General features: G+C 51.0%; 1 protein-coding gene across 1 annotated transcript in view; it reads left to right on the top strand.

Moving 5' to 3' along the window:
- Positions 1 to 15122, top strand: part of tbc1d2b (TBC1 domain family, member 2B) — a 92530-nt gene that overhangs the window by 27451 nt on the left and 49957 nt on the right. Inside the window, exons 6-7 of the mRNA XM_029751995.1 lie at positions 6725 to 7003; positions 13033 to 13212. Coding sequence (XP_029607855.1) covers positions 6725 to 7003; positions 13033 to 13212 — 459 coding nt within the window. The remainder of the gene's footprint in view (positions 1 to 6724; positions 7004 to 13032; positions 13213 to 15122) is intronic.

Below are 15122 nucleotides of genomic sequence, written 5' to 3'. Positions count from 1 at the left end.
AGTGATTAAGTCAATCTCTCCTCCACTTTTAGCCAGGAGAGATTGACCTGCATATCATTAATGCATATTGCTACGCCCCAAGATGGTGTAGCAGTCGGACGTGGGTTTTGTCTTGTCCCGTGTAAATGTTGTTTTCCTTTTGTTAAATATATTTTGGATATATTTTAATCTCACTTTCCATCTATGGACTGAACATACTCTCCTGCAACCTGCCTCACCCAATGTGGTACGGATCTGCTATTTTATACTTTAGAACCGGAACCCCCTTCAGGAGCTAGCCAGCTAACTAGCTACTAGCTAGAAGTCAGTTAGCCACTGTTAGCGGTCTTCACCATTAACTCGGACACCAGCCAGCCTCAGCTCGGTCAATACCTGACATTTCTCTACCACATCTCCAGATTCCTACTGCAAGCTCTGAACCTTTACACCAGATCATCGCAGCTAGCTAGCTGCAATACGAGTGGCTACTCCTGGCTAACGTCTCTGTCCCGAAGCAAACGCCAGTTAGCCTTGAGCTAGCCTCAAGCTAGGCCCATCTCCCGGCTAGATGAAGAGGTCCACCAGCTAATTCTTGGGCTACAATACCTCTTTTGCCAATTGGCCTGAACCCTTTACTGCCAACATGGAGCCCCGCCGATCTGTCATGACTGGTCTGCTGACGTAATCGTCCAAGGTGTTTCAACAGGCTCTTCCGTTACAACGTCGCAGAAGGCCCATCTGCTAGCCCTGGCCCGCTAGCTGTCTGAATCACGGCGTCTCCAGCCCTACCCTGCCCAATATGCCTTAGATAGCCCTTTTGTCCCACCCCCCACACATGCAGTGACCTCACCTGGCTTAACTGGTGCCTCTAGTGACAAAACCTCTCTCATCGTCACTCAATGCCTAGGTTTACCTCCACTGTGCTCACATCCTACCATACCCTTGTCTGTACAATATGCCTTGAATCTATTCTTCCGTGCCCAGAAATCATCTCTTTTTACTCTCTGTTTCGAACGCACTAGACGACCAGTTCTTATAGCCTTTAGCCGTACCCTTATCCTCCTCTGTTCCTCTGGTGATGTAGAGGTTAACCCAGGCCCCGCAGCCCCCAGCACCACTCCCATTCCCCAGGTTCTTATAGCCTTTAGCCGTACCCTTATCCTACTCCTCCTCTGGTGATGTAGAGGTTAACCCAGGCCCTGTAGCCCCCAGCACCACTCCCATTCCCCAGGAGCTCTCATTTGTTGACTTCTGTAACCGTAAAAGCCTTGGTTTCATGCATGTTAACAATAGAAGCCTCCTCCCTAAGTTTGTTTTACTCACTGCTTTAGCAGACTCCGCCAACCTTGATGTCCTAGCCGTGTCTGAATCCTGGCTTAGGAAGACCACCAAAAACCCTTAAATTTCCATCCCCAACTACAACATTTTCCGACAACATAGAACTGCCAAAGGGGGCGGAGTTGCAATCTACTGCAGAGATATCATGCCGAGTTCTGTCATACTATCCAGGTCTGTGCCCAAACAATTCGAGCTTCTACTTTTAAAAATACATCATTCCAGAAACAAGTCTCTCACTGTTGCCGCTTGTTATAGACCCCCCTTCGCACCCAGCTGTGCCCTGGACAACATATGTGAATTGATTGCCCCCCATCTATCTTCAGAGTTTGTACTGTTAGGTGACCTAACCTGGGATATGCTTAACACCCCGGCCATCCTACAATCTAACCTAGATGCCCTCAATCTCACACAAATTATCAAGGAACCTACCAGGTACACCCCTAAATCCGTAACCATGGGCACTCTCTTAGATATCATACTGACCAACTTTCCCTCTAAATACACCTCTGCTGTCTCCAACCAGGATCTCAGCGATCACTGCCTCATTGCCTGCATCCGTAATGGGTCCGCGGTCAAACGACCAAACCTCATCACTGTCAAATGCTCCCTGAAACACTTCCGCGAGCAGGCCTTTCTAATCGACCTGGCCCGGGTATCCTGGAAGGATATTGACCTCATCCCGTCAGTAGAGGATGCCTGGTTGCTCTTCAAAAGTGTTTTCCTCACCATCTTAAATAAGCATGCCCCATTCAAAAAATGTAGAACTAAGAACAGATGTAGTCCTTGGTTCACCTCAGACTTGACTGCCCTTGACCAGTATGAGCATCGAATAGCCCCCGTGATATGCAACTTTTCAGGGAAGTTAGGAACCAATAGACACAGTCAGTTAGGAAAGGCTAGCTTTTTCAAACAGAAATTTGCATCCTGTAGCACTAATTCCAAAAAGTTCAGGGACACTGTAAAGACCATGGAGAATAAGAGCACCTACTCCCAGCTGCCCACTGCTCTGAGGCTAGGAAACACTGTCACCACTGATAAATCCACGATAATCGCTAATTTCAATAAGCGTTTTTCTACGGCCAGCCATGCTTTCCACCTGGCTACCCCAACCCCGGACAACAGCTCTGCACCCTCTGCAGCAACTTGCCCAAGCCCCTCCCGCTTCTCCTTCACCCAAATCCAGACAGTTGATGTTCTGAAAGTACTGCAAAATCTGGATCCCTACAAATCAGCTGGGCTAGACAATCTGGACCCTTTCTTTCTAAAATGATCCACCGAAATGATTGCAACCCCTATTACTAGCCTGTTCAACCTCTCTTTTGTATTGTCTGAGATCCACAACGATTGGAAAGCTGCCGCAGTCATCCCCCTCTTCAAAGGGAGAGACACTCTAGACCCAAACTGTTATAGACCTATATCCATCCTGCACTGTCTTTCCTAGAATCTTCTATAGCCAAGTTAACAAACAGATCACTGACAATTTCGAATCCCACCGTACCTTCTCCACTATGCAATCTGGGTATGGGTGCACCTCAGCCATGCTCAAGGTCCTAAACGATATCATAACCGCCATCGATAAAAGACAGTACTGTGCAGCTGTATTCATCAACCTGGCCAAGGCTTTTGACTGTCCATCACCTCATTCTTATCGGCAGACTCAACAGCCTTGGTTTCTCAAATGACTGCCTCGCCTGGTTCACCAACTACTTCTCAGATATAATTCAGTGTGTCAAATTGGGGCCTGTTGTCCGGACCTCTGGCAGTCTCTATGGGGGTGCCACAGGGTTCAATTCTCGGGCTGACTCTTTTCTAGGTATATGCCAATGATGTTGCTCTTGCTGCTGGTGATTCTCTGATCCACCTCTATGGAGACGACACCATTCGGTGTACTTCTGGCCCTTCTTTGGACACTGTGTTAACAAACCCCCAAATGAGCTTCAATGCCATACAACTCTCCTTACGTGGCCTCCAACTGCTTTTAAATGCAAGTAAAACTAAATGCATGCTCTTCAACCGATTGCTACCCGCCCGCCCGACTAGCGTCACTACTCTGGACGGTTCTGACTTAGAATATGTAGATAACTACAAATACCTAGGTGTCTGGTTAGACTGTAAACTCTCCTTCCAGACTCACATTAAGCATCTCCAATCCAAAATTAAATCTAGAATCAGCTTCCTATTTCACAACAAAGCCTCCTTTACTCATGCTGCCAAACATACCCTCGTAAAACTGACTATCCTACCCATCCTTGACGACTTCGATGTCATTTACAAAATAGCCTCCAACACTCTACTCAACAAATTGGATATAGTCTATCACAGTTCCATCCATTTTGTCACCAAAGCACCATATACTACCTACCACTGTGACCTGTATGCTCTCGTTGGCTGGCCCTCGCTACATATTAGTCGCTAAACCCACTGGCTCCAGGTCATCTACAAGTCTTTGCTAGGTAAAGCCCCGCCTTATCTCAGCTCACTGGTCACCATAGCAACACCCACCCGTAGCAGGCGCTCCAGCAGGTATATCTCACTGTTCACCCCCAAAACCAACACTTCCTTTGGCCGCCTTTCCTTCCAGTTCTCTGCTGCCAATGACTGGAACGAATTGCAAAATTCACTGAAGCTGGAGACTTATATCTCCTCACTAAATGTACGCGTCAGCTGTCAGAGCAGCTTACCGATCACTGTACCTGTACATAGCCCATCTGTAAATAGCCCACCAAACTACCTCATCCCCATATTGTTATTTTGCTTCTTGTTCTTTTGCACCCCAGTATCTCTACTTGCACATCATCTTCTGCACATCTATCACTCCAGTGTTCATGCTAAATTGTAATTATTTTGCCTCTATGTCCTATTTATTGCCTGAACTCCCTAATCTTCTACATTTGCACACACTGTATATAGATTTTTCTATTGTGTTGTTGACTGTACGTTTTGTTTGTAACTTTGTTGTTTTTGTCGCACTGCTTTGCTTTATCTTGGCCAGGTCGCAGTTGTAAATGAGAACTTGTTCTCAACTGGCCTACCTGGTTAAATAAAGGTGAAATAAAAAAATAAATATATAAATATTAGCTCTCTGTGTAGCAGCATGCCCAGTAGTAACTAACTCATTAGGGTAGCAGCGTGCCCAGTAGCAACTAACTCATTAGGGTAGCAGCATGCCCAGTAGTAACTAACTCATTAGGGTAGCAGCATGCCCAGTAGTAACTAACTCATTAGGGTAGCAGCATGCCCAGTAGTAACTAACTCATTAGGGTAGCAGCATGCCCAGTAGTAACTAACTCATTAGGGTAGCAGCATGCCCAGTAGTAACTAACTCGTTAGGGTAGCAGGTAGCAGCGTTCCCAGTAGTAACTAACTCATTAGGGTAGCAGGTAGCAGCGTTCCCAGTAGTAACTAACTCATTAGGGTAGCAGGTAGCAGCGTGCCCAGTAGCAACTAACTCATTAGGGTAGCAGTATGCCCAGTAGGAACTAACTCATTAGGGCAGCAGGTAGCAGCGTGCCCAGTAGTAACTAACTCATTAGGGTAGCAGGTAGCAGCGTGCCCAGTAGTAACTAACTCATTAGGGTAGCAGGTAGAAGCGTGCCCAGTAGTAACTAACTCATTAGGGTAGTAGCGTGCCCAGTAGTAACTAACCCATTAGGGTAGCAGCGTTCCCAGTAGTAACTAACTCATTAGGGTAGCAGGTAGCAGCGTGCCCAGTAGTAACTAACTGATTAGGGTAGCATCATGCCCAGTAGTAACTAACTCATTAGTTACTACTGGGCATGCTGCTACCCTAATGAGTTAGTTACTACTGGGCATGCTGCTACCCTAACTCATTAGGGTAGCATCATGCCCAGTAGTAACTAACTCATTAGGGTAGCAGGTAGCAGCGTGCCCGGTAGTAACTAACTCATTAGGGTAACATCATGCCCAGTAGTAACTAACTCATTAGGGTAGCAGGTAGAAGCATGCCTAGTAGTAACTAACTCATTAGGGTAGCAGCGTGCCCAGTAGTAACTAACTCATTAGGGTAGCAGCGTGCCCAGTAGTAACTAACTCATTAGGGTAGCAGCGTTCCCAGTAGTAACTAACTCATTAGGGTAGCAGGTAGCAGCGTGCCGAGTAGTAACTAACTCATTAGGGTAGCAGGTAGCAGCATGCCTAGTAGTAACTAACTCATTAGGGTAGCAGCGTGCCCAGTAGTAACTAACTCATTAGAGTAGCAGGTAGCAGCGTGCCCAGTAGTAACTAACTTATTAGGGTAGAAGAATTCCCAGTAGCAACTAACTCATTAGGGTAGAAGGTAGCAGCATGCCCAGCAACTAACTCATTAGGGTAGCAGGTAGCAGCATGCCCAGTAGCAACTAACTCATTAGGGTAGCAGCGTGCCCAGTAGTAACTAACTCATTAGGGTAGCAGGTAGCAGCGTGCCCAGTAGCAACTAACTCATTAGGGTAGCAGCGTGCCCAGTAGTAACTAACTCATCAGGGTAGCAGCATGCCCAGTAGTAACTAACTCATTAGGGTAGAAGCATGCCCAGTAGTAACTAACTCATTAGAACAGCAGGTAGCCTAGAGGTAACTAACTCATTAGAACAGCAGGTAGCCTAGCGGTAACTAACTCATTAGAACAGCAGGTAGCCTAGCGGTAACTAACTCATTAGAACAGCAGGTAGCCTAGCGGTAACTAACTCATTAGAACAGCAGGTAGCCTAGTGGTAACTAACTCATTAGAACAGCAGGTAGCCTAGCGGTAACTAACTCATTAGAACAGCAGGTAGCCTAGCGGTAACTAACTCATTAGAACAGCAGGTAGCCTAGCGGTAACTAACTCATTAGAACAGCAGGTAGCCTAGCGGTAACTAACTCATTAGGGTAGAAGGTAGCCTAGCGGTAACTAACTCATTAGAACAGCAGGTAGCCTAGCGGTAACTAACTCATTAGGGTAGAAGGTAGCCTAGCGGTAACTAACTCATTAGAACAGCAGGTAGCCTAGCGGTAACTAACTCATTAGGGTAGTAGGTAGCCTAGCGGTAACTAACTCATTAGGGTAGCAGGAAGCCTAGCGGTTACTAACTCATTAGAACAGCAGGTAGCGTAGCGGTTTGAGCGCTGATCCGGTGACCTAAAAGGGAACTGGTTCAAATCAATGGGCCGACTAGATGAAGAATGTTGCTTTGTCCTTCAGGTCCTTAACCCTTCCTGGTCCTTGGTTAAGCGTCTGCTAAATGACTAACATCTGAATGTAATCCGTAGTGCAGACGCCTTTTATCCAAAGTGATTTACAGTCATGGCTGCATACGTTTTGCATGTGGTTGGCCCTGGAAATCAAACTCACAATGCTGGCATTGCAAGCGCCATGCTCTACCACACTGATCCACACAGGACCACCACGATCTTCTCTCCTCCATCAGGAGCTGGTCCGACTGCTTCAGCAGACCTTGAGGAGCACCCAGAGAGAGATTCAACCAGCTCCAGGATTAACTCCAGTACCTGGCTCAACTCCAGCCTCAGGACCAAGACCAGGATCGACCTCGGGGTCAGCCCCAGGCTTCCCACAGTCGGACGTAGCCCAGGTGGAAGCCCTCCTCCTGGAGAGGGATGGCCAGGTCCAGGCCCTGTGTTGTCAGATGGAGCGTCTAGCGCTGGAGAAGGACAGTCTACAGAGGGAGCTGAAAGGACTGAAGGTCAAGGTAGGAGAGATACAGGTGTTGTTCTTCTTGTCTTGCTCTCCTCCTTGTTGTTGTTTTTTCTTATTATTATTCTTGTATGATTTTATATATTTAAAAAAAAATACATGAGATAATACACACACAAACACACTCACCTAACCCTAACCACATCTCCCCCTAACCGCATCTCCCCCTAACCGCATCTCCCCCTAACCGCATCTCCCCCTAACCGCATCTAAGCCTAACCGCATCTCCCCCTAACCACATCTCCCCCTAACCCTAACCACATCTCCCCCTAACCCCATCTCCCCCTAACCCTAACCACATCTCCCCCTAACCGCATCTCCCCCTAACCGCATCTCCCCCTAACCGCATCTCCCCCTAACCGCATCTCCCCCTAACCCTAACCACATCTCCCCCTAACCCTAACCACATCTCCCCCTGACCACATCTCCCCCTAACCCTAACCACATCTCCCCCTAACCCTAACCACATCTCCCCCTAACCTCATCTAACCCTAACCACATCTCCCCCTAACCCTAACCACATCTCCCCTTAACCACATCTCCCCTTAACCACATCTCCCCCTAACCACATCTCCCCCTAACCACATCTCCCCCTAACCACATCTCCCCCTAACCACATCTCCCCCTAACCACATCTCCCCCTAACCACATCTCCCCCTAACCACATCTCCCCCTAACCACATCTCACCCTAACCTCATCTCACCCTAACCCTAACCCCATCTCCCCCTAACCCCATCTCCCCCTAACCCCATCTCCCCCTAACCCCATCTCCCCCTAACCACATCTCCCCCTAACCACATCTCCCCCTAACCACATCTCCCCCTAACCACATCTCCCCCTAACGCTAACCACATCTCCCCCTAACGATAACCACATCTCCCCCTAACCACATCTCCCCCTAACCACATCTCCCCCTAACCACATCTCCCCCTCACCACATCTCCCCCTCACCACACCTCACCCTAACCCTAACCACACCTCACCCTAACCCTAACCACATCTCCCCCTAACCCTAACCACACCTCACCCTAACCCTAACCACACCTCACCCTCCCCCTAACCACATCTCACCCTCCCCCTAACCACATCTCCCCCTAACCACATCTCCCCCTAACCACATCTCCCCCTAACCACATCTCCCCCTAACCACATCTCCCCCTAACCACATCTCCCCCTAACGCTAACCACATCTCCCCCTAACGCTAACCACATCTCCCCCTAACGATAACCACATCTCCCCCTAACCACATCTCCCCCTAACCACATCTCCCCCTCACCACATCTCCCCCTCACCACACCTCACCCTAACCCTACCACACCTCACCCTAACCCTAACCACACCTCACCCTAACCCTAACCACACCTCACCCTCCCCCTAACCACATCTCACCCTCCCCCTAACCACATCTCCCCCTAACCCTAACCACATCTCCCCCTAACCACATCTCCCCCTAACCCTAACCACATCTCCCCCTAACCACATCTAACCCTAACCACATCTCCCCCTACCCCTAACCACATCTCCCCCTACCCCTAACCACATCTCACCCTAACCCTAACCACATCTCACCCTAACCCTAACCACATCTCCCCCTCGCCACATCTCCCCCTCGCCACATCTCCCCCTCGCCACATCTCCCCCTCGCCCCATCTCCCCCTCACCCCATCTCCCCCTAACCCCATCTCCCCCTCACCTAACCACATCTCCCCCTCACCACATCTCCCCCTCACCACATCTCCCCCTCACCACATCTCCCCCTCACCACATCTCCCCCTCACCACATCTCCCCCTAACCACATCTCCCCCTAACCACATCTCCCCCTAACCACATCTCCCCCTAACCCTAACCACATCTCCCCCTAACCACATCTCCCCCTAACCCTAACCACATCTCCCCCTAACCCTAACCCCATCTCCCCCTAACCCCATCTCCCCCTAACCCCATCTCCCCCTCACCTAACCACATCTCCCCCTAACCACATCTCCCCCTCACCACATCTCCCCCTAACCACATCTCCCCCTAACCACATCTCCCCCTAACCCTAACCACATCTCCCCCTAACCACATCTCCCCCTAACCACATCTCCCCCTAACCCTAACCACATCTCCCCCTAACCCTAACCACATCTCCCCCTAACCTCATCTAACCCTAACCACATCTCCCCCTAACCCTAACCACATCTCCCCCTAACCACATCTCCCCCTAACCACATCTCACCCTAACCACATCTCACCCTAACCACATCTCACCCTAACCTCATCTCACCCTAACCTCATCTCACCCTAACCCCATCTCCCCCTAACCCCATCTCCCCCTAACCCCATCTCCCCCAAACCACATCTCCCCCAAACCACATCTCCCCCAAACCACATCTCCCCCAAACCACATCTCCCCCAAACCACATCTCCCCCAAACCACATCTCCCCCTAACCACATCTCCCCCTAACCACATCTCCCCCTAACCACATCTCCCCCTAACCACATCTCCCCCTAACCACATCTCCCCCCTAACCACATCTCCCCCTAACGCTAACCACATCTCCCCCTAACGCTAACCACATCTCCCCCTAACGCTAACCACATCTCCCCCTAACGCTAACCACATCTCCCGCTAACCACATCTCCCCCTAACCACATCTCCCCCTAACCACATCTCCCCCTAACCACATCTCCCCCTCACCACATCTCCCCCTCACCACACCTCACCCTAACCCTAACCACATCTCCCCCTAACCCTAACCACACCTCACCCTAACCCTAACCACACCTCACCCTCCCCCTAACCACATCTCCCCCTAACCCTAACCACATCTCCCCCTAACCACATCTCCCCCTAACCACATCTCCCCCTAACCACATCTCCCCCTACCCCTAACCACATCTCACCCTAACCCTAACCACATCTCCCCCTCGCCACATCTCCCCCTCGCCACATCTCCCCCTCGCCACATCTCCCCCTCGCCACATCTCCCCCTCGCCACATCTCCCCCTCGCCACATCTCCCCCTAACCCCATCTCCCCCTAACCCCATCTCCCCCTCACCTAACCACATCTCCCCCTACCCCTAACCACATCTCACCCTACCCCTAACCACATCTCACCCTAACCACATCTCCCCCTCGCCACATCTCCCCCTCGCCACATCTCCCCCTCGCCACATCTCCCCCTCGCCACATCTCCCCCTCGCCACATCTCCCCCTCGCCACATCTCCCCCTCGCCACATCTCCCCCTCGCCACATCTCCCCCTCGCCACATCTCCCCCTCGCCACATCTCCCCCTCGCCACATCTCCCCCTCGCCACATCTCCCCCTCACCCCATCTCCCCCTCACCCCATCTCCCCCTCACCACATCTCCCCCTCACCAAACCACATCTCCCCCTCACCAAACCACATCTCCCCCTCACCAAACCACATCTCCCCCTCACCACATCTCCCCCTCACCCTAACCACATCTCCCCCTAACCATAACCACATCTCCCCCTAACCCTAACCACATCTCCCCCTAACCATAACCACATCTCCCCCTAACCCTAACCACATCTCCCCCTAACCCTAACCACATCTCCCCCTAACCCTAACCACATCTCCCCCTAACCCTAACCACATCTCCCCCTAACCACATCTCCCCCTAACCCTAACCACATCTCCCCCTAACAACATCTCCCCCTAACCCTAACCACATCTCCCCCTAACCCCATCTCCCCCTAACCCCATCTCCCCCTAACCACATCTCCCCCTAACCACATCTCCCCCTAACCCTAACCACATCTCCCCCTAACCACATCTCCCCCTAACGCTAACCACATCTCCCCCTAACGCTAACCACATCTCCCCCTAACGCTAACCACATCTCCCCCTAACGCTAACCACATCTCCCCCTAACGCTAACCACATCTCCCCCTAACGCTAACCACATCTCCCCCTAACCACATCTCCCCCTCACCACACCTCACCCTAACCCTCACCACACCTCACCCTAACCCTAACCACACCTCACCCTAACCACACCTCACCCTAACCACATCTCCCCCTAACCCTAACCACATCTCCCCCTAACCACATCTCCCCCTAACCACATCTCCCCCTAACCCCATCTCCCCCTAACCCTATCCACATCTCCCCCTAACCACATCTCCCCCTAACTCTAACCACATCTCCCCCTAACCACATCTCACCCTAACCCTAACCACATCTCCCCCTCACCACATCTCCCCCTCACCACATCTCCCCCTCACCACATCTCCCCCTCACCCCATCTCCCCCTAACCCCATCTCCCCCTAACCCCATCTCCCCCTAACCCCATCTCCCCCTAACCCCATCTCCCCCTCACCCCATCTCCCCCTCACCCCATCTCCCCCTCACCACATCTCCCCCTCACCACATCTCCCCCTAACCACATCTCCCCCTAACCACATCTCCCCCTAACCACATCTCCCCCTAACCACATCTCCCCCTAACCACATCTCCCCCTAACCCTAACCACATCTCCTCCTAACCACATCTCCCCCTAACCACATCTCCCCCTAACCCTAACCACATCTCCCCCTCACCACATCTCCCCCTCACCACATCTCCCCCTAACCCCATCTCCCCCTAACCACATCTCCCCCTAACCCTAACCACATCTCCCCCTCACCACATCTCCCCCTCACCACATCTCCCCCCTAACCCCATCTCCCCCTAACCCCATCTCCCCCTAACCCCATCTCCCCCTCACCCCATCTCCCCCTAACCACATCTCCCCCTAACCCTAACCACATCTCCCCCTAACCACATCTCCCCCTAACCACATCTCCCCCTAACCCTAACCACATCTCCTCCTAACCACATCTCCCCCTAACCCTAACCACATCTCCCCTTAACCACATCTCCCCCTAACCACACCTCCCCCTAACCCTAACCACACCTCCCCCTAACCCTAACCACATCTCCCCCTAACCCTAACCACATCTCCCCTAACCCTAACCACATCTCCCCTAACCCTAACCACATCTCCCCCTAACCCTAACCACATCTCCCCCTAACCCTAACCACACCTCACCCTAACCACATCTCCCCCTAACCACATCTCCCCCTAACCACATCTCCCCCTAACCCTAACCACATCTCCCCCTAACCACATCTCCCCCTAACCACATCTCACATCTCCCCCTAACCACATCTCACCCTAACCACATCTCACCCTAACCACATCTCACCCTAACCACATCTCACCCACTCTTAATATTGTGGGTTAATATTGTGGTTATCCTCTAGGTGGGGTTAATATTGTGGGTTAATATTGTGGTTATCCTCTAGGTGGGGTTAATATTGTGGGTTAATATTGTGGTTATCCTCTAGGTGGGGTTAATATTGTGGTTATCCTCTAGGTGGGGTTAATATTGTGGGTTAATATTGTTGTTATCCTCCAGGTGGGGTTAATATTGTGGGTTAATATTGTGGTTATCCTCCAGGTGGGGTTAATATTGTGGTTATCCTCCAGGTGGGGTTAATATTGTGGTTATCCTCTAGGTGGGGTTAATATTGTGGGTTAATATTGTGGTTATCCTCTAGGTGGGGTTAATATTGTGGTTATCCTCTAGGTGGGGTTAATATTGTGGGTTAATATTGTGGTTATCCTCCAGGTGGGGTTAATATTGTGGTTATCCTCTAGGTGGGGTTAATATTGTGGGTTAATATTGTGGTTATCCTCCAGGTGGGGTTAATATTGTGGGTTAATATTGTGGTTATCCTCCAGGTGGGGTTAATATTGTGGGTTAATATTGTGGTTATCCTCCAGGTGGGGTTAATATTGTGGTTATCCTCTAGGTGGGGTTAATATTGTGGGTTAATATTGTGGTTATCCTCTAGGTGGGGTTAATATTGTGGGTTAATATTGTGGTTATCCTCCAGGTGGGGTTAATATTGTGGGTTAATATTGTGGGTTAATATTGTGGTTATCCTCTAGGTGGGGTTAATATTGTTGTTATCCTCTAGGTGGGGTTAATATTGTGGGTTAATATTGTGGTTTTCCTGCAGGTCGGGGAGATCAATGAGCAGCTGAGCATGCTGATGGAGACCATCCAGGCCAAAGACGAGGTCATCATTAAACTGTCCCAGACACCCCCCCAGGGAGCAGACGGGAACGCCCCCCCGCTGCAGGACTGCAGCTCAGCTCCACCCCTCGCCAGCCAGCAACAGGAGATAAGCAATCTGAAGGTACAAACAGGGCTAGTGGGGGGATTGGGTCAGAACCACAGTAATATATCTGGTGGGGGGGGGGTCAGAACCACAGTAATATATCTGGTGGGGGGGGGTCAGAACCACAGTAATATATCTGGTGGGGGGGGGGGTCAGAACCACAGTAATATATCTGGTGGGGGGATTGGGTCAGAACCACAGTAATATATCTGGTGGGGGGATTGGGTCAGAACCACAGTAATATATCTGGTGGGGGGATTGGGTCAGAACCACAGTAATATATCTGGTGGGGGGGGTCAGAACCACAGTAATATATCTGGTGGGGGGATTGGGTCAGAACCACAGTAATATATCTGGTGGGGGGGGGGTCAGAACCACAGTAATATATCTGGTGGGGGGATTGGGTCAGAACCACAGTAATATATCTGGTGGGGGGGATTGGGTCAGAACCACAGTAATATATCTGGTGGGGGGATTGGGTCAGAACCACAGTAATATATCTGGTGGGGGGGGTCAGAACCACAGTAATATATCTGGTGGGGGGGGTCAGAACCACAGTAATATATCTGGTGGGGGGGGGCAGAACCACAGTAATATATCTGGTGGGGGGGGTCAGAACCACAGTAATATATCTGGTGGGGGGGGTCAGAACCACAGTAATATATCTGGTGGGGGGGGTCAGAACCACAGTAATATATCTGGTGGGGGGGGGTCAGAACCACAGTAATATATCTGGTGGGGGGGATTGGGTCAGAACCACAGTAATATATCTGGTGGGGGGGGATTGGGTCAGAACCACAGTAATATATCTGGTGGGGGGGATTGGGGTCAGAACCACAGTAATATATCTGGTGGGGGGGGGGGTCAGAACCACAGTAATATATCTGGTGGGGGGGGGGGTCAGAACCACAGTAATATATCTGGTGGGGGTGGGTCAGAACCACAGTAATATATCTGGTGGGGGGGGTCAGAACCACAGTAATATATCTGGTGGGGGGGGGGTCAGAACCACAGTAATATATCTGGTGGGGGGGGACGGGGGGGTCAGAACCACAGTAATATATCTGGTGGGGGGGGGGGGGGGTCAGAACCACAGTAATATATCTGGTGGGGGGGGGGTCAGAACCACAGTAATATATCTGGTGGGGTGGGGTCAGAACCACAGTAATATATCTGGTGGAGGGGGGTCAGAACCACAGTAATATATCTGGTGGGGGGGGGGTCAGAACCACAGTAATATATCTGGTGGGGGGGGTCAGAACCACAGAAATATATCTGGTGGGGGGGGGGGGGGTCAGAACCACAGTAATATATCTGGTGGGGGGGGTCAGAACCACAGTAATATATCTGGTGGGGGGGGTCAGAACCACAGTAATATATCTGGTGGGGGGGGGGGGGGGTCAGAACCACAGTAATATATCTGGTGGGGGGGGGTCAGAACCACAGTAATATATCTGGTGGGGGGGGGGGGTCAGAACCACAGTAATATATCTGGTGGGGGGGGGGTCAGAACCACAGTAATATATCTGGTGGGGGGGGGGGGTCAGAACCACAGTAATATATCTGGTGGGGGGGGGGGGGGTCAGAACCACAGTAATATATCTGGTGGGGGATTGGGTCAGAACCACAGTAATATATCTGGTGGGGGGATGGGTCAGAACCACAGTAATATATCTGGTGGGGGGATGGGTCAGAACCACAGTAATATATCTGGTGGGGGGGGGGGTCAGAACCACAGTAATATATCTGGTGGGGGGGGGTCAGAACCACAGTAATATATCTGGTGGGGGGGGTCAGAACCACAGTAATATATCTGGTGGGGGGGGGGGTCAGAACCACAGTAATATATCTGGTGGGGGGGGGGGGGTCAGAACCACAGTAATATATCTGGTGGGGGGATTGGGTCAGAACCACAGTAATATATCTGG

The sequence above is a fragment of the Salmo trutta genome, chromosome 4 (genome assembly GCF_901001165.1).
Source record: "Salmo trutta chromosome 4, fSalTru1.1, whole genome shotgun sequence".
Classification (NCBI taxonomy): domain Eukaryota; kingdom Metazoa; phylum Chordata; class Actinopteri; order Salmoniformes; family Salmonidae; genus Salmo; species Salmo trutta.
The sequence above is the reverse complement of the archived record's forward strand: the minus strand, read 5'-3'. Positions and strand labels throughout refer to the sequence as shown.